The sequence below is a fragment of the Camelina sativa genome, chromosome 6 (genome assembly GCF_000633955.1).
Source record: "Camelina sativa cultivar DH55 chromosome 6, Cs, whole genome shotgun sequence".
Classification (NCBI taxonomy): domain Eukaryota; kingdom Viridiplantae; phylum Streptophyta; class Magnoliopsida; order Brassicales; family Brassicaceae; genus Camelina; species Camelina sativa.
In genome coordinates, this window is record NC_025690.1 from 25,985,784 (window position 1) to 26,010,857 (window position 25,074).

Here is a 25,074-nt window from a genome sequence, read left to right on the forward strand (position 1 = left end):
AGATTTGGAAATTAAGATTTGATCTTATATATACTTAAAGATACATACACCCCTCGGAAACTAGTTTTTCTTAGTAATATTTATGCTTACCGAGTAGCTTCTCAATGTTGCTAGTTTCAAGAAAACGACGAAAAACAAATCGTGATCGCACTAGGATAAGTGATTAATAAATAAAAATCCATTTCGCCCATTGTAATCAGAATAATTTTGAACAAAGGACTATAACAAAAATACAACAACTTATGTCTGCGATACTGTGTGGTAAAATATAGAAACTTTATAAAATATAAAACACTTACTAAAGAAGGATCTAAAGCAAGAGTGCGTGTTACTATACATCTGAACAAGTCAAAGGGTCAAACCTAAGTATTTTAAATTACACAAACAATTGACCATATGGAGAGTTAATTAATATTTTTAGAATAGTTGCAAAATTCCACTTTAGAAACAGAATAAACAAATAATTGAACATTATTACACTTATGCCGTGTTCCAGTCACTCTTCAACCTTTTTCTACTTATTTTCAAAATATCCTTTTTTATAAAAAAAAATATATTTTCTCGTGCTCCTTTACTATATATATAAAAATTCGCACATTGCTTAATCACACTTCAAATCTAATCCACAAAACCATTCACACCATCTCCTCTCTTTTCTCTCAATCTCTTTTTCTTTTCATTAAAAGAAATGGAAGACTACGAGCGTAACTCAAACTCTCCAACTCATGAAGATGATTCTGATGTACGTAAAGGTCCATGGACCGAGAAAGAAGATGCAATCCTAGTCAACTTCGTGTCTGTCCATGGTGATGCTCGTTGGAACCACATCGCTCGTTCTTCTGGTATGTATCATCAGCCTCTATATAAAACATATACAGTACTTACTTACAGAAGCCTATATATATAGATAAACTTATACATATACACATATTTATGTACGCAGGGCTTAAGAGAACTGGTAAGAGTTGCAGATTAAGATGGCTTAACTACTTACGTCCAGATGTTAGAAGAGGCAACATCACTCTCGAAGAACAATTTATGATCCTCAAACTCCATTCTCTATGGGGCAATAGGTACGTATATATATATATACACTCACTTTATATATATTATATATATCCCAAATATGTGTGTATGTTACTAGTTAAGTATCATAATTATGTTACTAATATATATTTCCTTGGAATTTGAAATAAAAAGATGGTCGAAGATAGCACAGTATTTACCGGGAAGAACAGATAATGAAATAAAGAATTATTGGAGAACTCGAGTGCAAAAGCAAGCCAAACACCTAAGATGCGATGTTAATAGCAATCTTTTCAAAGAGACTATGCGAAACGTTTGGATGCCGAGATTAGTGGAAAGGATCAACGCCCAATCATCATCCGCCACGTGTGAGCAAGTGGAGTCAATGATGATCGCCGACCCAGGTCAACCTATTGACGTACCGAGTCCGGGCGAACCGGGTTACGTTCAATTCAACCCTCATCATCATAATCAGCAGCAATTCTTGCCGGCTACGGAGATATCAGCGACGTCTTCGAATTCGCCGGCAGAGACGTTATCGGACGTTCAAGGCGGGGCGGTGAACGGGTCGGGATATGACCCGGTGGGTCAAACGGGTTTCGGGGAGTTCAACGATTGGGGCTGTGTTGGTGGGAACAACATGTGGACCAATGACGAGAGTTTATGGTTCTTGCAGGACCAGTTCTGCCACGAAACGACATCGTATTCGTATAATTAAGGAAAATTATACGATCACACGATACGTTAACGAGGAATTCAATTGCGTCACGTTTGGGTGTTACAACTATTCATTCGTGCGTGATGCCATTTTAGTAGATACGTCCTTGGTATACGAATCTTGACTTAATTATTATATGCTTTTTTACCCCGATGATATTAAAGATCTGATCATCACGCGAGGATACTAAGATTTGTGATATATGTGAATTAAAGTTCTTAATTTTATTTGATGTTATTATAGTGGAAAAAAATAGTTAAAAAGAAAAGAAAGAGTAGTAGACTCAGTTGAATTTGTTTTTAAAAGAACTAACGTTATATTTGGTTTGATCCGATTCATACAATGGGAGAGCTAGATAACGCTCATCCAAGTATATAACTTTGTTATTTGACGGTACCGTTAACCATATCGTACACTAATTATCACATGCCCGCAGGGATCATAGACCATCTACACTTTTTTCAAATCAACCTTCATAAAATCAATCTTTTTTTCTTATATATCTTCATAAAATCAATCTTGTCATAGCAACCCATCTTGTCTGGTTTAACTTGTCAAAACGTATAATTAAAACGTACTTTATGTTCATATAGGTGACAGAAAACTTATGAATATATTTGAAACATAAACCAAATTGGCTAAAATTTCATACACCACACGTGAAATATGCATGGTGGACTCGAAATAACAATTGAAACATAAACTTATGCAAAAGAACTCACGTTATTTAGATATTCGCGTCTTAAATTCATATCAACAAGTAAAACCCTTCATCCATATATTTGATCCCACGCCTAGGTGCCATCATAAACTCGTGATTATCGCCGGGATGCGATACATCAACCTCCAAAATTCTCACAGTCGACGACAAAGCCTCCACCGTAGTCTCCGGTTCGTCTTTCGGAGTAAGACGGCAACTCATCAGTGCTCTAAAGAACATCACTATGGACGCCATGCGTCCGACGTTGTATATGATGCTTTAACTATGTTATAACATAAGCATATATATTTATATGTGTGTGTGTGTGTGCGTTTGAGTGTTTTTGTCAGTGTGTGATATAGTCTTAACAACCATTGTTAAATATTTGATACACACGACAGGGCAAGGAGGAAGACACATCGAGAGGAAATCTAATTTTGGTAAGTATTATTAATTTACAAAATCACCCTTTGAGGCAGTGCCAAATAGGCAAATATGATGTTTTCAGCAGAAAAGTAAGGGTGTTTATGGTGTTTTACGACTTATCGTTTTTTTGTGTGTGGCAAATATACACTTGTAGTTTTGAAGTGAAAGATCAAGAAACAAGCAAGTTCATCTTCAGCAAGAAACAATGAGATAAGAATGAGATGAGAGGAATTTAAGAAAATATTCCGATCGGTCAATGATAGTTGGACAACCTTCTAGATTTCCTTTTGACAGCAATGTTTTTTTTAAGTATATAGAACAAAACAGATTTAGTACCTTTTTAGTAAACTAATATATTTTGTTTTAAGTATTTTTTTATAATAAAATTATATTCGAAAACTATGGTTGTACTAGTATAATACGAGGTATTAATTTATGATATGTTATCTTCAAGAACTAGTATAAAACTATGGAGTATTATGGATCAACCATATGCAAAATATGGAGTAATCGAACTAGTATAAAACTATGGAGTATATATGGATCAACCATATGCAAAATATGGAGTAATCGTATCGTAGCACTAGCAAGTAACTTTTTTGATTGATTATGGTTGAAAATACACCACTACTTCTTCTCTAACACATATTTATATTTCTTATCTGTACAACTAATTTTTTATTCCCCCTCTCATCAATTTATGCTTTCATATAAATTGGTTCGCTTTCGTAATTCTTCAAAGGCAAAAATTCTTAAAAGAATATCACTACATTTTGTTGTTAATTTCCTAAATAATAAATGAGTCGTTTATTAAATAAATAATAAATTGGGCCAATAGCTTCGGCCCATATTAAATGATTAACGCAAGGTCAAGACACAATTGAACGGAACCGTTTAGTGACTCTTGGGTTTAGTCATCAGAACTCGCTAAGTGAATCCGAAGGTTTAAGCATTCGTTCGCGCTCAAAAAATCCCCAATTCCCAATCTTCTTGTTCTCGTTGAAATTAGTCAAGTGTTCGAAACCCTAACTCCTAAAATCGAAGTAGATCCCGAATCCTGATCGAATCGAAGGTCTTTGCGCTCCTGGATCGAATGATAGCTACCCGTTGATTTCGGAACCCTAATTACAATGGGTGGTACAGACGCAAAGGACATCCTCGGGTTGCCGAAGACTCCACTGTCTTTAACTCAGGAGAAGAAATCTCGACCCCAGAAAGAGTCCCATAGAAAGCCCGATGGCATTTCTCGCGAGGTGGATTCGAACTAACCGAAACAATCCTTTGTAATCGATTTGTACTTTGTTAGCTTTTGGAATCAATTCATCATCGTTCGTTGTTGATTTTGCAGGTTTACGCGCTTACGGGTGGCGTTGCTCCTCTTATGCCTTCAATTGATGTTACCCAGCTAAAACGCCGTCCCCCTGCTGATGAGAAGGTCCGGTGCTGCTTTTTGAAATAAAATTAAAGGGCTTTACGATTTATTATATTGTTTTGAGTTTTGAGTTAGTATTATCTCACAGGTTTCTTGGCAATGGCTTCCCTTCACCAGTTCTGCTAGGAAAGATGATTTGCAGCTTTACCATTGGGTAAGTTCTTTGTCTTTGGAACGCCATTATTAGAAAGAGTTTTAAGCATTTCGTTCTTTCTAATGCCATGCATTTGGGAATGTATATATCTTCACAGGTTAGAGTGGTGAATAATGTTCCACCAACAGGTGACTATAACTTTGCCAAATATAACAAGGTATTATACTGCTTTCATGATTGTCTGTTTAACTCGTTGAGTTACTTTTACTTTCTTCTCTAAGTTTCTGCTTCTTCTGACTACGTTTTTTTTTTTTTTTAAATCTCACTCAATTTGTTTGTATCTTTGCGTGAATGCAGTCAGTTGATATTTTAAATTACACAGACGAGGAGTACGAGAATCATTTAACGGATCCTGTAAGTGTCTGCTCAAGGAAGATTTTTTCTGTTTTCATTCTATTATGTATGAAGTTAAGACATGTCCTGCATAGATTTTGTAGATGCTTGTTTTGGATTATGTCGACTTGGTTAATTGTGCTCCAACTTGCAGGTGTGGACCAAGGAAGAGACTGATCAGTTTTTTGAATTCTGTCATAATTTTGATCTCCGCTTTGTTGTAATAGCTGATCGATTTCCGGTATCACGGACTGTGGAGGAGTTGAAGGATCGTTACTACAGCGGTATGATGGACTCTTATCTGTTTTCAGACCATTATCCGTTCACTTATACCTTGTCCTTTCATTTGTATTCATCTTTGATCTCTCTGGTTCTGTTTCTGTTTCTGTTTCTATTTCGTGTTGCACCAGGGACTGAGAATTCTCTTACGTGCTTTCTTTTGTAGTAAACCGGGCCCTGCTGCGTGCTAGAGCTCAGTCTCCAGCAGATGTTGCAAACCATCCTCTGATAAAGGTCAACTTCCTCTTACATCTCTTCATAGCAAACTATGAACTCTTATGTCATATATTTTTATTTTTGGCAATCTATCCGTATCGGGAGAGAACATTTCTCTAATTGCTGTTATCTAATGTGTTGGCATAAACAGGAGCCTTATGATATTACACGCGATAGAGAGCGCAAGCGGGCATTGTCCATGGTCCTATCCCAGAGTAGACATCAGGAGAAGAAAGATGCTGAGGTTTGTTTTCTATTCAATTTTAAATGTAACGTGCAGCCGAATAAATATAATTAGTTCTTTGTTATCTCTAATCCTTCTCCCACAAATGCAGATTCTTGCTGAGGCTAAAAGAATCACAGAGATGCGATTGGCAGCACGTGTAAGTAAAAGACAGTTGATGAAATATGCTTACCATGATTGAAGATACCCTAAAATATGAAATATACTAAATCTTTATCATCTTGTTTCTTAAACTATCCGTCTTTCTGGCTGTCCAGCGTGCAGAAGAGCCTGTTGTATCTGCAAATGAGAACGCCGGTCTTGATAAAGCTGATGGGGTAGTTCCAGGGAGTAGTGTATCTCCATCATCCAATTCTCAGCTTCCTGCTACTGCTGTGGCTCCATCAACACTAACTATGGCAGATTATGCCTCTACCCTTGCTTCCCTGCGTATGGTGAGTGTCTCTCTCTTCGTCTCTTTCCCTTTTCCACTTGGTTATCCAGTTTATCTGATTCTTTTTGGTGATTTTGTTACATTTTTTAGCTTCATGTATACTTGAGAACCTATGGACTTGAACAAATGGTCCAAGCTGCAAGCTCGGCTGTTGGTCTTCGAACGATCAAGCGTGTTGAGCAGACTCTGCAAGATCTCGGGGTTTGTCTTTGCTTCTTGTTCTGTTTCACTATTTTATTTGTCTTAAATCATTTGCTTATCTTTCCTCATTGATTGATGAATGAGACGTAATGCTATAAAGGCCACCCCTAAGCTAGCTTTGAATGTGTTCTACTACAAATTTGTGGGGATTTTGGTTAGGGTATTAGCTACTTTTAAGATTTGTTAAATGGACTCTTGAGTATATAGAGTTTTCTGTTTACAGGTTAATTTAAAGCCAAAGGTTCCTACGAAAACTGTATGTGATGAGCATCTTGAGTTACGAAAAGAAATATTAACACTACTGAATCTTCAGAAGCAGGTAGACCATATGATACAAGTCAATCTCACATAGATTCACAAATATACAGCTATTTTGTTTATTTTAACTTCCTGCCAAACATCGTCTGGTCATAATTTCAGCTGCAGTACAAGGAATCAGAAGGTTCATCACATCGTGAAGGGTCATTTGCTGCAATGCCAGACACTCCAAAAGTGAGCACCAAACTATGTTTATCAACAGTTTCATATTCGTATTGATCTCTCTAATCCTCTATATTTGATCAGGATCGTGTGTTCGCATCTGACCCATTCAGTTTTGGAGGTACAATTCCTTATTTTCTTGGTTTCAGCATTGTATCCACTAATTTAACAACTTCTAAGTTCATTTTGTGTGTGGGTTTCAGCTGAAAGACCAATCAAGAAAGAACAAAAGCGCAAGGTGGTGCAGATCTGAGTCTGCTTTTCTTTTTCTTCATAGATTAATTCCTCTGAAAGTCCCTTGCATCTATATATGAATTTAAATATCAACTAAAAGATGTTTGTGAATCCTACAGGGTCCTGGAAGACAAGCAGATACTCCTTCACCAGCTCATAAGCGTCCGAGAAAGATGAAAGCCTCTGATCTCTAAAATCTCTCTACTTACTGACTTGCAGTTTTCATGTGTATTTATGTGTCCCCTTTTTTCCCGGTGATTTCAGACACTGTGGACTGTTTTGAGTTGTTGAATCTTTCAATTGGTGATTCCAAGTCTCTTTTTTGAGTCTCGAACACTTTGAAGACAACGGTTCTACAACTCATTTACACAGTACGATCATCATGTAGAGAAAAAAACTGAAGCTAATGAATTATTATATCAAAACTTTTGTTACCTTATCGTTAATCTGATCTTATAACAACGTTAATTGAGTCTCTAGTGAGAACATAATGAGGATTTCAAAGCAGCAAAATATTCTAAAGATATTTCTAATTTATCATTTTTATAAAATTTATTTAAGCGCCAAAAACAAAAAGAAATATATATATTTTTTAATTAGAAGGGTTCTTCTTCTATCTTCTTGGTCGTCATCGCTAGGGTATTTGGGGTTTTTTAGAGGAAGAAGAAGAAAAGGTTGGATTTTTCAGTAAGCAATGAGGGTGTCTATGGATCAAAGGCTAGATATAAGGGAAGGTCGTGAAGTCGAAGTCTGCTATGAAGAGAATGGCTTTAAAGCCGTTTGGTACAAAGCCATTATCGAGGCAACGAAATCGAAATCTGGTTTCATAGAACACAGTGTACGCTTGCTCAAGGATGATTTCGCGACTCCTCTTATCCAACTCTCCCTACATGTCTTGCTTCGACCTCTTCCCCCACGACATTTGCAAGCTCGCATCAGTATCAAGCAAGGCTGCGTCGTCGACGCTTACCACAAAGATGGGTGGTGGACTGGGTTTGTTATCAAAGAGTTGAAGGATGATAACAGCGAGAGTTGTTGTTTGGTGTTCTTCGATTCACCGCCTGATATCATTCTCTTCGAGAGAAAGGATTTGAGGCCTCATCTTAAATGGTTCTACAAGAAATGGTGGGTTAGGCCAAAGTCACAGGTAATCGAATGTGGGACTCTCAAATTTTGTTGCTTTCCTGCAAATTATAGCATGAGTTGGTTGTGAAAGCTTAATGACTGACTTGCCTTTTTTTTTTTATAATAAAAATGTTAGCTTTTGGCTGAGGAATCTATGTTTAGCCCTGGAACAATGGTGGAAGTGAGTTCCAAGACTGATGAGATGGAAATTGTTTGGGTTCCTGCAATGATCATCAAAGAGATTGAAGAGGATGATGAGACGAAGAAATATATTGTCAAGTTTTGCAATAAGCCTTTGAGCTGGGAGGGTAGTAAGGAAACATCCAACGAAACTGTTGATTCACAAAGTGTTAGGCCAAAACAGCCTCTGTTTTTGGTTGAAGAGTATAAGTTGTTGGACTGTGTTGAGGCGTTTCGTGGTTTGAGGTGGCGTAAAGGGATAGTGAATCGATTTGTCTCTCAGAAATCGTATATGGTGAGTTTCGAGGATACAAATAAGCAGTTGAGATTCAATCACTCGGATCTAAGGCCTCCAATGGAGTGGGAAGATGGGGTTTGGAAGGTATTTAATGTTTTCCACTGGTTTCAGTTAATACTAGATTGTTGCCAGTGACTAATCTGTACTAACCAATACAAAACTCTTTCAAAACTGAAGGCTGCAATTTTGCTTTAGAATTTTTCAGCATAATCTTGCTCTGCATTTTTCATGGTGGTTTTCATTGGGAGTCTTTGTGTTTATCTTCCAGTTGTGATTCTTTAACTCCATTTATTTGATGTTGCAGACAAGGAAATCACCATTAACTCAAGGTTCAGACAATAATATGGGTGATTCAGTGATGAATGGTAATACTTCTCCATCACTAGGTAACTGTCTTTATTTCCAATATCTAATTGATTCACTTGTCATTGTTCTAGATCATGAAAATTGATCTTGTCTTTGTTTCCCAGCTGATGAATCTGTTTCACCTGTAACCTCGTCCCCGGTTATAATTTCAACACCGTTGAAATATACAGACGCTGAAACTCAAAGAAAGACCTTTCCCAACAAGACACTTCAGCCAATGAGGGATCAGGATGGCTTGGGAAACGATGAAACACGTGAGGAGGTAGAATTTAAGACTTCCATCTACATTATCATTCTAAATTTCTTGGTAGTGTGTTAGATGGTGGCTTATTATCTTAGCCCTCATCACTGTATCTATATGTGAGATGAAGGTTCTTTTTTTGGATTTTACAGGGACCACTCGAGAAAGAAACTCCTTCAGACTGCAAAAGAAACAACTCAGTGGCTTTGGAAACTAGAAATGTGCAAACAAAGGAACCGCTGTTAGCTCAGGGATCGGGAAATGAGATGGCTGATGATCTATTAGATGGTTATACTCTAGTCATATCCCCAAGTGGATTCCCTTAATCCTTGTTTATTTTTGCGTCATGAAACGGATCTGATATTTCTCTGTTTTCTAACCACCAGTTGAACAGGAAAATACTCAATTAAAGACATCCAACGAAAAGACACTTGAGCCACTGAGGAATGGAAATGAATCAACTCGGGAGAAGGTATTGTTAAAACATAATTGTCATGATCTTTATTTTATCTCTGTGAGTGCTATTCTTCGTGTTTTAACACTTTTATGCACAGATGCCGGATGAGCATAATAGTGAAGATAACAGTCGTAAGAGGAAAAGAAGAGAACTAGAGCATAGTTCAGACCTCAGCGAGAGTGGTATGTCTCAACTCTTTCATTATAAAAGTCGTAAGTTTAACTATGCGAAAGCAATTTCATTCCTTTTCTGACTACTTTGGGCATGCGTTGATCTGTGCAGTGCTGCCCTCTGATCGAACCCCCAATGTGGTGAAGAATTTTGCTGCTGATGAGGATGAGAATAACAAAGCAAAGGATGCAACAGTGGGTTTGCCATTTGTGAAGAAGTCACCGGTTTGGAAGACATAAGAATCAATGGAGGTCTTCAAAGGAGTACCCCAAAGTCCTCATTTCAGCCCATTGGTTGAGACTAAAGAAGATTTCCGTGAAGGGTTTGCTTTAGGTATGATGGTGACATTTTCTGGGGTATTAGAGAAAGTAAAAGATCTGGAAACGGACGTTCCCATAAGCCAACTAAATAGCCTGAAAGACTCCTTTACCGAGCTAGAGAAGCATGGATTCACAGTTACAGCGCCTTTATCACGGATCAATAAGCTATTAGCTCTCAAAGATAGACAAGTAAATATTTCTAAGGAACTAGAAAGGTACAACAAAGAGATGGTAGTAGATGAAACTAGCGAAAAGCGCAAGGCTGAACAAGAGTGTGGTGAGATGGAACGCAAGATACTTGAGGTGAAAAACAAGATTCTGGAGCTGCAGATGCAAGAAGCAGCACTGAGAAAACAGAAGGATGCAACCTACGATAAGATAAGTCAGATTGAGTCACGAGCAAGAGATCTTAGTGTAGAGCTTGAAGATGTGGGGTTTGAGTTTGAGACACTTCTGTCGGCTCCCTGGTAAGTTAGGTTAATAAGCAAAAAAGCGTAATGGCGTAGGAGGAGGAGGAATATCAAAAGATCAGTCTCAAAACTTGTTTTTGAGTCAGGGAGAAGCTGACGTGGCAAAGATTAAATCATACTGTTAGAAATGTCTGATATTAAAAATGTCATTAAAAGACAACTGAATCGTATTTTGTTTTAACCGTAAGATAATACGACAAGTAGACGATCACAATACGATGGGCTCGTTAATTTAGGCCCAATAGAAATATTTGTTTTTATTTTGTAATTTTAATCGCGCCAAAAAAAAATGAAAAATCAATTAAAATTATTAGTCTCATCATAATTAAGGGCAGATGATGACGTCGTCTCTGCTTCCATTGTGAAATTGGAGTGAGAGGAGAGGAGGAGGGTTTTCCAAATCTTAGGGTTTTTTTTTTTTTCTTTCCGCGGAAGAGAGAGAGAGAGAGAGATGGAGGAGACGATTACGAAGAATTCACAAGTAGAAGTGTGTTCTGAAGAAGAAGGTTTTGCAGATGCATGGTTCAGAGGGGTTCTCGAAGAAAACCCAACGAAATCAGAACGCAAAAAGCTCCGTGTTCGTTACATGACTCTGTTGGCAGACGACGGTTCTTCTCCTTTGTTCGAGAACATCGAACCGAGGTTCATCAGACCCGTTCCGCCGGAGGATGAGTACAAAGGTGTCGTTTTTGAGGAAGGGTTGATGGTGGATGCTGACCATAAAGACGGATGGTGGACCGGTGTGATTATCAAGAAATTGGAGAATGACAAGTTTTTGGTTTACTATGATACTCCACCTGACATTATTGAGTTCGGGAGAAACCAATTGAGACCCCATCTCCGCTGGACTGGTTGGAAATGGGTCCGACCAGAGATTCAGGTATGATGTTGATGTAATCCAAGTTTTAATTTTTTTTTTTAATTTGGTTGCTTTCTTGCTAAAGGTTGAAACTTTTCTTTGTTTTGATCTGTTGCATGTTATGATCTTTTGTCAAATCCGGTTTTGAGATGGCTCCGTTTTGTTGCTTTCTTTGTTTTTGTTAGTGTTGCATGCTCTGCTTTGGTTGAAAAGGTTAAAAAGGTTTTAGCTTTAGTTGAAATGGTTAAAAAGGTTTTAGCTTTGGTTGAAATGGTTAAAAAGGTTTCAGCTTTGGCTTTGGATCTTAGACTAGACTTTGATTTTTTTTCTTCTGTTTGTTGTCCTTGAAGGAATTGGATAAGTCCATGTTTAGCTGCGGGACAATGGTGGAAGTGAGTACTGTCAGAGGGAAACCGGAAGTTGCCTGGTTCCCCGCTATGATAGTTAAAGAGATCGAAGTGGATGATGAGGTGAAGTTCATCGTGAAGGACTGTAATAAACACTTGAGCTTTATTGGTGATGACGCTAGAACAAACACTACCGTTGATTCCTACCGTGTTAGACCCACACCGCTTCCTTTTCCAGTTGACTATTACAAGTTGTTGGATCCTGTTGAGGTCTTTCGTGGTTCCGTATGGCGTCAAGGGTTGGTTAGAGGAATTCTCAATCAGAATTGTTACAAGGTTATTTTAGCGAATACAAAGGAGGAAAGCGTGTTTGAACACTCAGATCTCAGGCTTTGTAAGGTTTGGCAAGATGGTGTTTGGCAGGATGGACCAAAGGTATCATCTTCAACCATTTCCATCAATATTCTTTCAGTTTCGATTTATCCGTAGCGTGAATTGAAGCTGTTATGTTCACTCCACTTTTCAGCAAAATTCTGTGAAAGAAACTCCTTCCAATGTCATAAAAGCAAAGCCAATTCGCTCTTGTTCTGGTGCTAAGTCAGTGACTCCGAAAAGGACCACAAAGCATATAAGAAATGACGAGACACTCACAAAAGCTGAAACTGGAGCTGTGAGTTTAGGCATTTTACTAATTTCGTTTTCTTTTGTCATGTCCTTGTTTTACAAATTTTGTTTCCTGCAATTAGGCCACTCGAGAATTGAGAACGAAGAGGGCTAATGATGTTACTAATGATAATACTCCTCGGGCCATAACCCCGCAAGCGAAACCAATAGGTAATTGTGATCTTGTTTAGCTCTTTAAGTTTAGTTTCTGCATCACGAAACTGATCTTTAAGGTCAATGTTTTCAGCCTCTGTTAAACCTGTGACCCCGTCCCGGGTCAGAACTGCAACGCCGTTGAAACAACAGAGGCTGATACTCGAGGAAAGACAGCCCCCAAGAAGACCCCTGAGCCTATGAGTAAAAAGAATGGCTTGAAAAATTCAACTAAACAGAAGGTAAAAATTTAGTTCTTCGTTTGAAAAATATCATTCTCTCTTTCAGTAGATGTTGGCGTTCATGATGGTTTAGTTTACTCTCTTTATATAGATGCTTGAGGAGAAGAGTATCGAAGATAAGGGTATAAAAAGGAAAAGAGAAGAAAAACAGATCGCAGACCTTGAGGAAACTGGTATGTCTAAGCCAGCATCTATCTAGCAATATTATATTAGTAGTGATATCTTTGTTTCGTGCCAAATTTTTATCATATTGTTGGTGATTAATTTGTAGATGAGAGTTGCAATGGTCCAATAGCTGAGATCAATGATACAAGGACTATCTGCGCCCATGCTGATGTCGATGATCAGCCTCTCGCTGCAAGGATAAGTTCACCTACTGGTTCGATAATATTCTCAACATACTTAAAGCTTAGATGCATCTCTTTGAAAACTGTCAGGTAGTAGTATATGCTAAAGCAATTCGTTTTTCTTTTTTTTTTGGTTTTGCGTTGATGTATCCAGAGCTACCCTTTGATCATAGCCCGGTTGTGGTGAATAATGCTGTTGCTGCCATCGATGTTGAGGAAACACAAGGAAATAATACACTAATGAGTTTGCCTTTTGCAAAGAATTCACCGTTTTGGAAGGCGTATGAAACAGTACCACAGATTCCACATTTTGGCCCATTGTCTGAGGCTAAAGAAGATATCCGGGAATGGGCAGCAGTTGGTATGATGGTCACTTTCTACGGGTTATTAGATGAAATAAATCATCTGCAGCCTAATGTTTCCTCGAGCACACTAAGGAGCCTCAGTTGTTCTTTTGATGAGCTAGAGAAGTACGGATTTGACATTTCGACCCCTCAGTCACGGATCAACAAAATGGTTTCTCTCCAAGATGGGAGAGCAAAGAAAGAGGAGGAAAGAAAATGTTTAGAGAAGACGATTGAAGCTGGAGAGATGGAAGGGCACAAGTGTGAAGAAGAACTGTTTGAGTTAGAATGCAAAATTGTTGAGCTGAAGAGACAACAAGTGGTTGTGAAAGAGAACAAGGAAGCTGAGGATAAAAGGACAATTGAAATGAAATCAGCAGCTGAAACGATTAAGCAAGACATTGAAGATTTGAAGCTTGAGATTGAGACAACTGCTTCTGCTCCATGGTAATAACTAAGGTAAAGAAGCCAAAAAGTAGGAATGACATCTAAGCTTTGTATTTTGGTAAATGAAAACTTAGAGAGAGCAGATGTAAGTAAAAAAAGACTAATCTTATTATCAGTAGCTCCTTATGGTTATTGTTTATGAGAGGATGTTTAGTTTAACTAATCCTTTTAAGTTGAAGTATCTTTTGCGAATCTTATGATGGTGAGAATCAATCCATATATATTTTGAGAGTCTCCCAACAATCAAGACCGGTCTAAACTCATTTGCTTACCGTACACTCATCATGTAGCAGTAAACTAAGCTCTAATGTTTCAACGACTCAGTTCTTACCGAATGTTTTTTTGGAGTTGTGTTTGGGTAATTATGGTTAGTGGTTGAATTAAAAGGTATGAAATTTAGTTGTGCAATTACTACACAGAAGGTGGAGGTTTTTGGTGATGAATTGACTTTAATATGGAAAGACCAGAGCGTTGGCTGTGTAATTAGTATTTGCCAATTACGGAAGGTGGATGGGATTTAATTCCGTAAGGAACAAAGACTCTCTCCCTTGAGTTGAATCTTGAATGATATCTCTCTTTTCTGAAATTTGTTTGTCTTTTTTGAACAACATTGCATCTATATTTTATTGTACAAACCTAATATCATAAATGATGGCAGATGGGATATTTTTTGGCGACAATAGAAGAAATCAAATTAAAAAGAAAAAATTAAAAAGGAGACAAAGCCTAATTAATACTCGAAATGATAAAGAAGGTTACTGCTAGGTTACATGGCGAGTTAAAATTATCGTTATTTTAAACAACCATTATTACCCTCGATAAATTTGTACAATTCGTTAAAACCAGCTACAGAATTGTTTGAACTTGCAACTGTGTGTATGTGACATGATGGTTTCCTTGTACAATTCCCCCAAATAGTCTGCAAAAGGTTTGTTTTCAATATTTAAAAATAAAATCTTATATGTGTTTTCTTTTCCAATCAAACCAAAAACTATTTATGTGGTATTAAAAGGTAGCCCATATTGAAGGTTGGAGAGATTAAATGTTACATTTTACGTCAATAAGTTTGGTAGTGAATGTCCCCAAAATGTAGTATAACCTACTTTATTTGAAAATAAATGAGGGCTTTACCTATATAGAATAGAACCGAATAATCTGTGTGTTTCCATATAAATTTAAAATAAAATAAAAAGGTGTGGATCCAATAAATATATACTATATAACTTAACTAAATAATTTGCTAGTCGTATATCCCATCTGAAAATGAATTTTAAAAATTCACTTGACTTTGTGTTGTTTTCTTGAGAAACTTTCGATTTTCAAAGTAATGGCCGGACTTGGACTTTTTGTTTTGTTTTTGCTGACTTTATCTAAAAAACTTGACAGTTAGAAGTTGGAACAAAAAAAAGAAGTTGGACCAACCGATAAATAATAAGAAAGCTAAGTTGCCAAAACATATATATGAAGTTGAAAATGAATCCGTACGTGATTTATAAAAATAATTGAAAACTAATCATTTGTATTTGACCGGTTACTTGGAATAAAGTATAATAAGGCCATTCTCTTGTGTAGCTTTTCTATTTGAGGGGGTTGCTAATTAGTTTTTATCAGATTCTTGAACAGGCTTATCAATAACGTTTCAAAGAGATTACTTTATTATAGTACGTGAGTAAGATATATAAGTATATTTTAATCACTTTTATATATCAGAAATCACACGGCAGTTGTTGATCCGTTGGATTGGTTCTTGTGTTATTATTATTGACATGTACAATAAAAACGGATCATAAAAGTTGCCGATATTTTTCAGTATCTTATTAAATAGTATGTTATTAGTATTTAAAGATGTAGACCCCGGACCTGAGAAATGTGGATCAGTTAATAAATATTATGTACGGTCGAATGACCGATACAAAAAGAAAACTAAAAAAAAGTATTGCATGTTACGTTGTAGAGAATCTCTCGACAATTTCAATCGTGAACGACTTCTTACGAAATAATATAAGAAAACAACTACGAAATAAGAAAATCATCTCTCAACCTTTTTAATTGTCACAATTTTGAAGTTCTACAAATTAGAGAAAACGGGAGAAATATGAAAACTTGCGTGAATCATTGTATAAGTAGTGACGACGATGAAAATTTGCGTGAATATTTACTTTTTTTTTTTACATCGTGAAATAGAAACAAAATCGAGTGGATTGCTACTTAGTAGTTAGTACTCACCCAGTAGTCATGTGTCGGTAACTACAATAGTATATATACAACAAACCAACTTTACGATATGGACCACAAAAATGTTTTCGTTACGGGTAAATGTTAAAGAAAGCTTTCGTTACATATCTAGCAAAATCCATTTACTCACTGAATACATTGATTTTGCAAATTGATTCTCATTGTAGGATACAACAAGTTGCAAACTGGAAAAAATAATAATTTTGCTGTCGCAACAAATTATAATAAATGATTTTGCAAATTGATTCTCAAAGTATAGGAAACCAGTTAATTATACAAGTAGAGAGAGAGACTCGTTTACTTTCGTTTATGCGTCTAAATTGATTTATTTCGAGATATGACGATATAAGCTTTATAGTGTTTTTTTCGTATCGTGGACGTTATATCAATTAATGGAAAAATAGTAGTTGAAGATTATTAATAGAGACACTATATATAGCCATATGAAACAAGAAATAATTAATGAAATATTTAATTGTTTCACCTTTTTTTTTTTCTTCTCTTCTTTATTATTTACACATTGAAATTGAAGACTAAAAACAATAATAAAAGTATAAAAGTATTAAAATGAAAAAACACAGGGCTGGCCTGTATCAACCAACTCATATATTATTATATAAACCAAGAAACCATTTCTCAGCTCCCCAACTTATCTTCTTTCTCTTTCTCTCTGATCATTTCTAAAAGATTCATAGACTAAGAACAACTTTTACAAAACAAAGCTTCTAAACACTGGGAAATATTTTTTTATCCAATTCAACCAGTGATCTGAAGATCATCTGTAAACTACGTACTACTCTGTCAACTAAAATAAGGTTGGTTGCTTAATCTTAGTTTTTGTTTATGTAGTTATGATTATGTTATATCTTCATTTTGTTTCCTTTTAAGGATTTGAAATCAGGATAATACTGTGATGTTTTCGTTGTATCTATTCACTGATTTGTATCGCGAGGTCTTTGATCTATTCACTGATTTTAGCTGATTAATCTAAGAACTAGAATGTTATTTAATTATAGTAACAAAAGAAAAAATGATTTCCTTTATAGTTTAAAGAAGATTGTGTTTATTTTGAAAGGAGAGAGTAAAATCCATAATTTCATGTTTCGAAATGAAAATGGAAGAGTTGAAGTGTTTGAACTATGAAAATGAATTATTATTCCTCTCTCGATATAATTTTTACATTAGTTAGAGAGCGTTACAACTACAGCACACAGTTAGTTACATCACTTTCATATTTATTGTTTCTTCAGAGGTTTTTCATACCTCCTGCTCCACTATTATGTATAATAGAGAAGATGATGAAAAGAAAAAAAAGGATAAAGAGAGTGAAGCCAGGCTTATACTGCTCTCTCACGTTTAGGGCGTGACTCTAAAACTAGTGATTTTAGTTTACGGTATTATTAAACATAAGTTTATTAGGGATTTAGGGGTGAAAATAATGGACGCTCGACGTGTACTTCATTGAATTCTCGGAAAATAAACAAAATATGTAACCCTTCATATACTGTATAATTCAATTCACTCAAAGATATGGAAACCAAGTCAGTGTCAAAACCAATAATGGTGTGTACTGAGTAGTTGGTATGGTATCTTATGTTGTTGCTTATTATAAATGCAGAAACTTGTGGTTTGCGATCGGTATGGTTAGGTGAACCGGTTTTGGTAACAATTAATGCAACTGAAATTGTGAAACTATAATATAAAGTTCTCATTTAATTTCTGTGTATAATAATAAAGTACGGAGTACGTAAGCAGACTAATAATTCATGAAACTTTTAAATATCTGTTCTTTTCCCACGTTACCCAAAATTTTGCGAAATTGCAAAAATATGATAGATTCTGCTCTCTTAATGAACAAAATATGATAATTTCTCTTATTCTATTTCGCAATTTTTCTTAAAATTTTGTAGAACATTCATCTATTCGGCAGTGTTGTATATTCATATATTAAATAAGTTGGTACTTCATTAAAAAAAAAAAAAACTAAGTTGGTTGAAATATTTTTATCTCATGGTTCTTCTCTCCTAAGCTATTTTAATTTGTTTTTTTTATGGAAAAAATAACTTTTGACGTCAGAGATAAAAATAAGAGAGAAGAAGAAGAGAATGAGGTCTTTTGCGGCTAAGGTGGAAGAGGGAGTTAAAGGGATAGACGGAAAGCCGTCGGTAGGTCCGGTGTACCGGAATCTTCTGTCGGAAAAAGGTTTTCCTCCTATGGATTCTGAGATCACCACTGCTTGGGACATTTTCAGGTATATATAAATATATTTATAATATAATTTTCTTGTAATTTGTAATAAATAATAATTAAGCTCTTTTTTGGGAAACTTTTAGTAAATCAGTGGAGAAATTCCCGGAGAACAATATGCTTGGATGGCGTCGAGTTGTTGATGAGAAGGTGAATTCTTTTGAAGTTTTCTTATTGCTGTTACACTTAGGAAAAAGAGAGAAATTAATAATTTATGCATTATACAAATATAACACGTAAGGATCGTCGGTTTAGGTTGGACCGTATACGTGGAAAACGTACAAGGAAGTACACGAAGAAGTTCTCCAGATCGGCTCTGCACTACGAGCCGTCGGCGCTGAACCTGTAAATATTATTTTCCTCAATATCAACTCATAATCTTTTGAGATTTGTTAAATTTATATAGTAATAAAATGTTAATGTACATGTGTAGGGGTGTCGAGTAGGGATCTACGGAATTAATTGTCCTCAGTGGATCATCGCAATGGAGGTCCATCTCATTTTATTTTTTTATGAAATACTTTTCTGTTTTTTTTTTGGCCAAATTTCATTATTAAATTTTACACAAGTTATATATTTGTGTGAACATATATCTAGGCTTGTGCGGCTCACACTCTAATCTGTGTACCTCTATATGATACATTGGGTAAGTTGATTTTTATTCTATATATCTTCTTGACTCAAAACTCAAGAACGTAACTCAAAATTGTTTATATCCCGATGTTTTTAGGTTCAGGAGCAGTCGATTACATTGTAGAGCATGCGGAAATCGACTTTGTGTTTGTCCAAGACACCAAAGTTAAAGGAGTAAATATTTTTATACTTAATTGTTATTAAAAAAATTTATACATTTGCGATATATTCATTAGAGTTTATAATATGCTGTTGAAATATAGCTTCTGGAGCCAGATTGCAAATGTGCTAAACGGCTAAAAGCTATAGTTTCCTTCACTAATGTGAGCGACGAGCTTAGCCACAAGGCTTCAGAAATTGGAGTCAAAACATACTCTTGGCTCGATTTTCTCCATATGGTTCGTCGTCCAACTTTTTATTTACTGGATAGTAATTTTGTTTTAATTTATAGTTTATTTAAAATGTTCGGACCATTCTGTTGAGGTTTTTAGTGACAGGCAACCAACTTGACGATATTATGTGTTAGTGTGTACGTCGAAATTAAATGAATTAGGTGTTCATCCATACACAGAGCAATATTGATCTTATGATGAAGATATTTATTTAGTTGACTATTTGACCAGGGACGTGAGAAACCGGAAGAGACTAACCCGCCTAAGCCGTTTAACATATGCACCATCATGTACACGAGTGGCACGAGCGGTGACCCTAAAGGTGTGGTTTTGACTCACCAAGCGGTCGCCACTTTGGTTGTTGGGATGGATCTCTACATGGACCAATTCGAAGATAAGGTAACCCATGGCATGGCCCATAATTATTAGTAACCGAAAAGAATATCTTAGTAATTGAATTAACATTATGCATAATCCTCTGTTTACTTTGGGCGGAGTAGATGACACATGAGGATGTGTATCTCTCCTTCTTGCCGTTGGCTCATATTCTTGACCGTATGAATGAGGAATTCTTCTTTAGCAAAGGCGCTTCCGTTGGCTATTACCATGGAGTATGTTCTCTTAGGATTCTTTATAATCATCAAATTATGGAAAGCAAATGGATAACTAAAATAGAATTGTGTTATATTTTGTTTTTTGTTTTTTTTGTAGAATTTGAATGCGTTACGTGACGACATTCAGGAATTGAAACCGACTTATCTAGCTGGAGTTCCAAGAGTGTTTGAGAGAATCCATGAGGGGATTCAAAAGGCTCTTCAAGAACTTAACCCACGAAGGAGACTCATCTTCAATGCTCTCTACAAACAGTAAGCATAACTTTTCATCGTTATCGCTCTGTTTTCTTCTAATAGCTTAACCTTGCAAAACATAATGATTGTGTAGCAAGCTTGCGTGGATGAATCGTGGATACTCTCATAGTAAAGCTTCACCCATGGCTGATTTCATTGCTTTCAGAAAGGTTAGTAACAGTTGATATAATGGTTTTTTCTTTCTATTTTGGGAGCTTTTGTATTTGTTTATGGTCATCACAGAAACGACGTTTCCCGATTCTATTTTTTTTCCTGTTAAAGATTAGAGACAAGTTGGGAGGTCGTATCCGGTTGCTAGTATCTGGAGGAGCACCTTTAAGCCCTGAGATTGAAGAGTTCTTGAGAGTTACTTGTTGTTGCTTCGTCGTCCAAGGCTACGGTATAATATTATTTTACATCTACTTTACATTCTAGGGCTTATTTTCCCTGTTCCGTGTTTGCAAAGGAAAGTCAATGTTACTGTGATTGTTTGGACTAGGCCTAACGGAGACGCTTGGAGGTACAGCTTTGGGTTTCCCGGATGAGATGTGTATGCTAGGGACAGTCGGTATTCCGGCGGTTTACAACGAGATACGGCTTGAGGAGGTGGCTGAAATGGGCTATGACCCACTCGGGGAAAACCCTTCAGGGGAGATCTGTATAAGAGGACAATGTATGTTTTCTGGGTATTACAAGAACCCTGAACTCACTGATGAAGTCATCAAAGATGGATGGTTCCACACCGGTAATTTACTGAATTTAGCCGAAACAAAGATATTTGATTCTGGTTTCTGAATTGTTTTGGATGTGGGGATGTTTTAACAGGAGACATAGGTCAGATTTTTCCAAACGGAGTACTCAAGATCATAGACCGTAAGAAGAATCTGATCAAACTCTCTCAAGGAGAGTATGTTGCTCTCGAGAATTTGGAAAACATCTACGGGCAAAACTCCGTTGTCCAAGATGTAAGCTTTTCAACTCTGAATCATGATGTCTTGTCAAACAAGCAATAAATCGTTTTTAGGGTTTCTCCTCGACTTGTTGTCTGATAATCCCCTTTATGTTTGTTTTCTCAGATATGGGTTTATGGAGACAGCTTCAAATCTATGCTTGTCGCGGTGATTGTTCCTAACCCAGAAACCGTGAACCGGTGGGCTAAAGATCTCGGTCATACTAAACCATTCGAAGAACTCTGCTCTCTCCCGGAGCTAAAAGAACACATAGTTTCAGAACTGAAGTCAACAGCAGAAAAGAACAAGGTATATGTTTGAATTACTTTGATTTTGTCTGAATCAACATTCTTCAATATTATTTTTAAAATTAACACTATAAGTATTTTCGTGGATATGAAAAAAAATATATATAGTTAAGAAAGTTTGAGTACATCAAAGCTGTGGCGGTGGAGACAAAACCTTTCGACGTAGAGAGAGACTTAGTGACTGCGACGCTCAAGAATCGGAGGAACAATCTTCTCAAATATTATCAGGTTTCAATTATCTTTTTTTTCTTTTTCTTGTTTTTACAAGTTCGTCAATAGATTGGCTAATGTTGAATATATATATATATATTTGCAGCCGCTAACGTTCCATTATACGCAGGTACAAATTGACGAGATGTACCGCAAATTGGCGTCAAAGAAAATCTGAAAGTGTTGAGATGATGTGTGTGTGCTATTGGTAACTATGTTGTGTTATCTGTATCAATAATTGATAGAGAAGCCTTTTGTGTTAGCTTTCTGTAAGATTTTATTTTTATGTTGTGTCATGTGTGACCATTTTCATCATAATTATTATTAATTTTTTATTTTAAATCTACCTCTCTAATTAAGTCTCTAGTTGCTTAAATCACATCTCACCTCTACCACGATTCACGTAACTACATGTTCTACGGATTCGGATGATATAAGCTTTAGAAGAACCTCACTAAAGTTATATGAAAATTTTGGTTGGTTCCAATTAGTACTCATTCCCATAGCGTGTATATAACTCTTAAAAATAGCTCGTTTTTCAAAACACTTAATATTCTACCATTCTCTATTCGAACCCAAGTTTTCATCTCGGATTACTCCATCCAGCCACCTGCAGAGAGCTGTCACTGATTAACTAAAGAAACTACAACATGTATATCTTCGTTTCAACGATTCCGTTTAGTATAATCTTATTATACGATTACGTAGAGTCCGATCCTCTAATCTTAAGGGTTTTACGGAATGTTCAATATATATCTTTAGTCATCCGATCCTCTTCAAAGAAAGATAAAATAAAAGAGAGGCAAAAAATGAAGTCTTTTGTGGCAAAGGTGGAAGAAGGAGTTAAAGGGGAAGATGGAAAGCCATCGGTAGGTCCGGTGTACCGGAATATATTGTCAGAGAAAGGTTTTCCCCCTCGTGATTCTGATATCACGACCACTTGGGACATTTTCAGGTTTAATTAATTTACAATATCCTATCCTAGCCTATGGTATCCCTCAATTTTTGTATAATTATTGTTAATGATTTCCTTTTGGGTATTGTTAGTAAATCAGTGGAGAAATTCCCTGGTTACAAAATGCTTGGATGGCGTCAAATTGTCGATGAGAAGGTGACTAAAAAACAAAAACAAAAATCATATAGTTTTTGATAAAAAAGGAAAAAATAAATTTTTGGATAATTTTTTTTTTGTCAAAAACATGTTTTCGACTGGATATATGTTGTTTTATATGTGTACTTGTATGGATCGGTGTAGGTTGGACCGTATATGTGGAAAACGTACAAGGAAGTATCCGAAGAAGTTCTCCAGATCGGCTCTGCGCTACGAGCCGCGGGAGCTGAACTTGTAATTTTCTTTACATTATACATTTTCTCAAAATTACCTTATTATTATTATTATTATTATTATTATTATTATTATTATTATTATTATTATTATTATTATTATTATTATTATTATTTTACAGTTTATAGCTACTACTACAAATGGTCTATATACTAAATACGTAGGGGTGTCGAGTGGGGATTTATGGAGCTAATTGTCCTCAATGGATCATAGCAATGGAGGTCCATCTCATTTTTAATTAATTTTTCTGATTAATTTTTCTTTACAAATTACTTATATAGACATATTTTTAAATTTGTAGGCTTGTGCGGCTCACACTCTAATCTGCGTACCTCTATATGATACCCTGGGTACGTTAAATTTTATTTTCTTGTGACCATGCATACATTGGTAACTCAAATTAATCAAATTAACACTCAAGAACGTCACTCAAACACCTTTTTTCCCTTCCGATGTTCTTTTTAGGTCCAGGAGCAGTCGATTATATCGTCGATCACGCGGAGATCGATTTTGTGTTTGTCCAGAACACAAAAATTGAAGGAGTTAAGATCTTTGAGATTAATTTATTTCATCAACTAATCTGTACATTTGAAAGATGTTTAGTAATGTGATTTTTATTTTTTTCTGCTCTTATAATTTTAGCTTCTTGAGCCAGATTGCAAAAGTGCAAAACGTCTAAAAGCTATCGTTTCTTTCACTATTCTAAGCGAAGAGCAGAGAATTAAGGCTTCAGAAATTGAAGTCAAAGCATACTCGTGGCTCGATTTTCTCCATTTGGTTCGTCTCTTCTATATAATTTTATTTTTACATTGTTACAATTTCTATAGTGTAAAATAGGGCTATTCTTTGAGGTGTTAAATGATACGCACATGTTAAACCAACGGACGATAATATTATACATTACGTTAGACGCATAGGATTAATACACATAATTTGGTACCCACGTTAACAGTGTTAAAATATATTTTTTTGACTCATTCACCGTTGACTTTTTGACCAGGGACAAGAGAAGCCGGAAGAGATCAACCCGCCTAAACCGTCTAACGTGTGCACCATAATGTACACTAGCGGAACAAGCGGTGAACCTAAAGGTGTGGTTTTGACCCACGAAGCGGCCGCGACTTGCGTTATTGGGATGGATCTCTGCTTGGACCAGTTCGAAGACAAGGTGACTCTCAATCAATTTAAGAAACACTAAAAACTACGATAAGATTTATAAATAAAGAAAAAAGATTTATACATAATAGCCATTTCAATGAACATACAAAATTTCTTATAATCACTCTAACGATACATATAGTCACTTATTGACACTAAACGATGCCGATTAATCATGTATTTCCTTTCGACTAATTCTTTTTTTTTTCCCGCTTGTTTTCACTTGTATATGATTAGATGACACATGACGATGTTTATCTCTCGTTCTTACCGTTGGCTCATATTCTTGACCGTGCGAATGAGGAATACTTCTTCCGTAAAGGCGCTTCCGTTGGCTATTACCATGGAGTATAAAATCTCTTAAGATTCACAACCATCCTCAAATTATGGAAATAAAATGGGTATAATGAACTAAAATTTGATTATATTGATGTTGTTTTTTGTCCGTGTTAGGATTTGAATGCATTACGCGATGATATTCAAGAATTGAAACCGACTTTTCTAGCCGGAGTTCCGAGAGTCTTTGAGAGGATCCATGAGGGTATTCGAAAGGCTCTTCAGGAGCTTAACCCAAGAAGGAGACTCATCTTCTATGCTCTCTATAAATAGTAAGCTTTACCGTTATCTAGTAGATTAAAAGTTTCTACACGTGAAAATTAGAATTTGTGTAAAGAACTTCATTAAAACTAATTCCTTTGGGGGTAAAACCAATTAAAAATTAATGGATATGGACGTATATCAATTTTTATTTTATTTTATATATACTAGTTTTTGCATACATACATACATATACGCCTACATAATTGAGTAGAATTTAGCATACTGATTTACAATTTTCTAGA

At 36.0% G+C, this 25,074-nt stretch overlaps 7 protein-coding genes across 8 annotated transcripts; all 7 read left to right on the forward strand.

Moving 5' to 3' along the window:
• LOC104793706 (transcription factor MYB108-like) lies at positions 603-1,981 on the forward strand. Its single transcript, XM_010520110.1, has 3 exons — positions 603-842; positions 944-1,073; positions 1,201-1,981. The coding sequence occupies exons 1-3, from the start codon at positions 689-691 to the stop codon at positions 1,742-1,744; spliced, it is 828 nt and encodes a 275-aa protein (XP_010518412.1). The 5' UTR covers positions 603-688; the 3' UTR covers positions 1,745-1,981.
• Positions 3,802-7,310, forward strand: LOC104793709 (SWR1-complex protein 4). The gene is made up of 16 exons (XM_010520112.2): positions 3,802-4,123; positions 4,219-4,305; positions 4,391-4,456; positions 4,554-4,613; positions 4,754-4,810; positions 4,944-5,073; positions 5,235-5,302; positions 5,436-5,528; positions 5,620-5,667; positions 5,786-5,962; positions 6,052-6,162; positions 6,386-6,481; positions 6,583-6,654; positions 6,727-6,763; positions 6,846-6,880; positions 6,996-7,310. Exons 1-16 carry the CDS (start codon positions 4,001-4,003, stop codon positions 7,068-7,070), a joined length of 1,335 nt encoding a protein of 444 aa, XP_010518414.1. The 5' UTR covers positions 3,802-4,000; the 3' UTR covers positions 7,071-7,310.
• Positions 7,571-8,753, forward strand: LOC104699491 (DUF724 domain-containing protein 6-like). Its single transcript, XM_019246459.1, has 3 exons — positions 7,571-8,023; positions 8,138-8,563; positions 8,748-8,753. The coding sequence occupies exons 1-3, from the start codon at positions 7,571-7,573 to the stop codon at positions 8,751-8,753; spliced, it is 885 nt and encodes a 294-aa protein (XP_019102004.1).
• On the forward strand, positions 9,478-10,596 carry LOC104793710 (DUF724 domain-containing protein 5). The gene is given in 3 exon segments (XM_019246508.1): positions 9,478-9,558; positions 9,641-9,725; positions 9,826-10,596. Coding segments are annotated over 2 exon segments (765 nt in total). The 5' UTR covers positions 9,478-9,558; the 3' UTR covers positions 10,506-10,596.
• LOC104793711 (DUF724 domain-containing protein 6) lies at positions 10,872-14,084 on the forward strand. Its single transcript, XM_010520114.2, is given in 9 exon segments — positions 10,872-11,384; positions 11,714-12,145; positions 12,237-12,380; positions 12,457-12,544; positions 12,621-12,671; positions 12,674-12,768; positions 12,860-12,941; positions 13,040-13,147; positions 13,270-14,084. Coding segments are annotated over 9 exon segments (2,070 nt in total). The 5' UTR covers positions 10,872-10,955; the 3' UTR covers positions 13,911-14,084.
• Positions 16,748-22,071, forward strand: LOC104793712 (long chain acyl-CoA synthetase 1). Of its 2 annotated transcripts, none has more exons than XM_010520115.2 (18): positions 16,748-16,956; positions 18,218-18,392; positions 18,475-18,538; positions 18,644-18,733; positions 18,822-18,878; positions 18,986-19,034; positions 19,119-19,195; positions 19,285-19,419; positions 19,645-19,812; positions 19,914-20,024; positions 20,125-20,279; positions 20,356-20,431; positions 20,544-20,661; positions 20,761-21,006; positions 21,087-21,226; positions 21,338-21,520; positions 21,628-21,747; positions 21,860-22,071. In XM_010520115.2, exons 2-18 carry the CDS (start codon positions 18,247-18,249, stop codon positions 21,905-21,907), a joined length of 1,983 nt encoding a protein of 660 aa, XP_010518417.1. In that variant the 5' UTR covers positions 16,748-16,956; positions 18,218-18,246; the 3' UTR covers positions 21,908-22,071. The 2 variants fall into 2 exon arrangements, with proteins under 2 accessions (XP_010518417.1, XP_010518419.1); XM_010520117.2 differs by having other exon boundaries at positions 19,119-19,186.
• Positions 22,539-24,841, forward strand: LOC104699492 (long chain acyl-CoA synthetase 1-like). Its single transcript, XM_010414796.1, has 10 exons — positions 22,539-22,684; positions 22,777-22,840; positions 22,985-23,074; positions 23,239-23,295; positions 23,376-23,424; positions 23,540-23,616; positions 23,717-23,851; positions 24,075-24,242; positions 24,470-24,580; positions 24,686-24,841. The coding sequence occupies exons 1-10, from the start codon at positions 22,539-22,541 to the stop codon at positions 24,839-24,841; spliced, it is 1,053 nt and encodes a 350-aa protein (XP_010413098.1).

Coding starts and splice junctions, on each gene's coding strand:
- LOC104793709 (XM_010520112.2), top strand. CDS start 4,001: ATGGGTGGTACAGACGCAAAGGACATCCTCGGGTTGCCGAAGACTCCA. Junction 4,306..4,390: donor GTCCCCCTGCTGATGAGAAG/GTCCGGTGCTGC, acceptor ATTATCTCACAG/GTTTCTTGGCAATGGCTTCC. Junction 6,482..6,582: donor TACTGAATCTTCAGAAGCAG/GTAGACCATATG, acceptor TCATAATTTCAG/CTGCAGTACAAGGAATCAGA.
- LOC104793706 (XM_010520110.1), top strand. CDS start 689: ATGGAAGACTACGAGCGTAACTCAAACTCTCCAACTCATGAAGATGAT. Junction 843..943: donor CCACATCGCTCGTTCTTCTG/GTATGTATCATC, acceptor TTATGTACGCAG/GGCTTAAGAGAACTGGTAAG. Junction 1,074..1,200: donor CATTCTCTATGGGGCAATAG/GTACGTATATAT, acceptor TGAAATAAAAAG/ATGGTCGAAGATAGCACAGT.
- LOC104699492 (XM_010414796.1), top strand. CDS start 22,539: ATGAAGTCTTTTGTGGCAAAGGTGGAAGAAGGAGTTAAAGGGGAAGAT. Junction 23,075..23,238: donor GAGCCGCGGGAGCTGAACTT/GTAATTTTCTTT, acceptor CTAAATACGTAG/GGGTGTCGAGTGGGGATTTA. Junction 24,581..24,685: donor CCGTTGGCTATTACCATGGA/GTATAAAATCTC, acceptor TGTCCGTGTTAG/GATTTGAATGCATTACGCGA.
- LOC104793712 (XM_010520115.2), top strand. CDS start 18,247: ATGAGGTCTTTTGCGGCTAAGGTGGAAGAGGGAGTTAAAGGGATAGAC. Junction 18,539..18,643: donor GTCGAGTTGTTGATGAGAAG/GTGAATTCTTTT, acceptor TCGTCGGTTTAG/GTTGGACCGTATACGTGGAA. Junction 20,662..20,760: donor CTTCGTCGTCCAAGGCTACG/GTATAATATTAT, acceptor TGTTTGGACTAG/GCCTAACGGAGACGCTTGGA.
- LOC104699491 (XM_019246459.1), top strand. CDS start 7,571: ATGAGGGTGTCTATGGATCAAAGGCTAGATATAAGGGAAGGTCGTGAA. Junction 8,024..8,137: donor GGGTTAGGCCAAAGTCACAG/GTAATCGAATGT, acceptor TAAAAATGTTAG/CTTTTGGCTGAGGAATCTAT.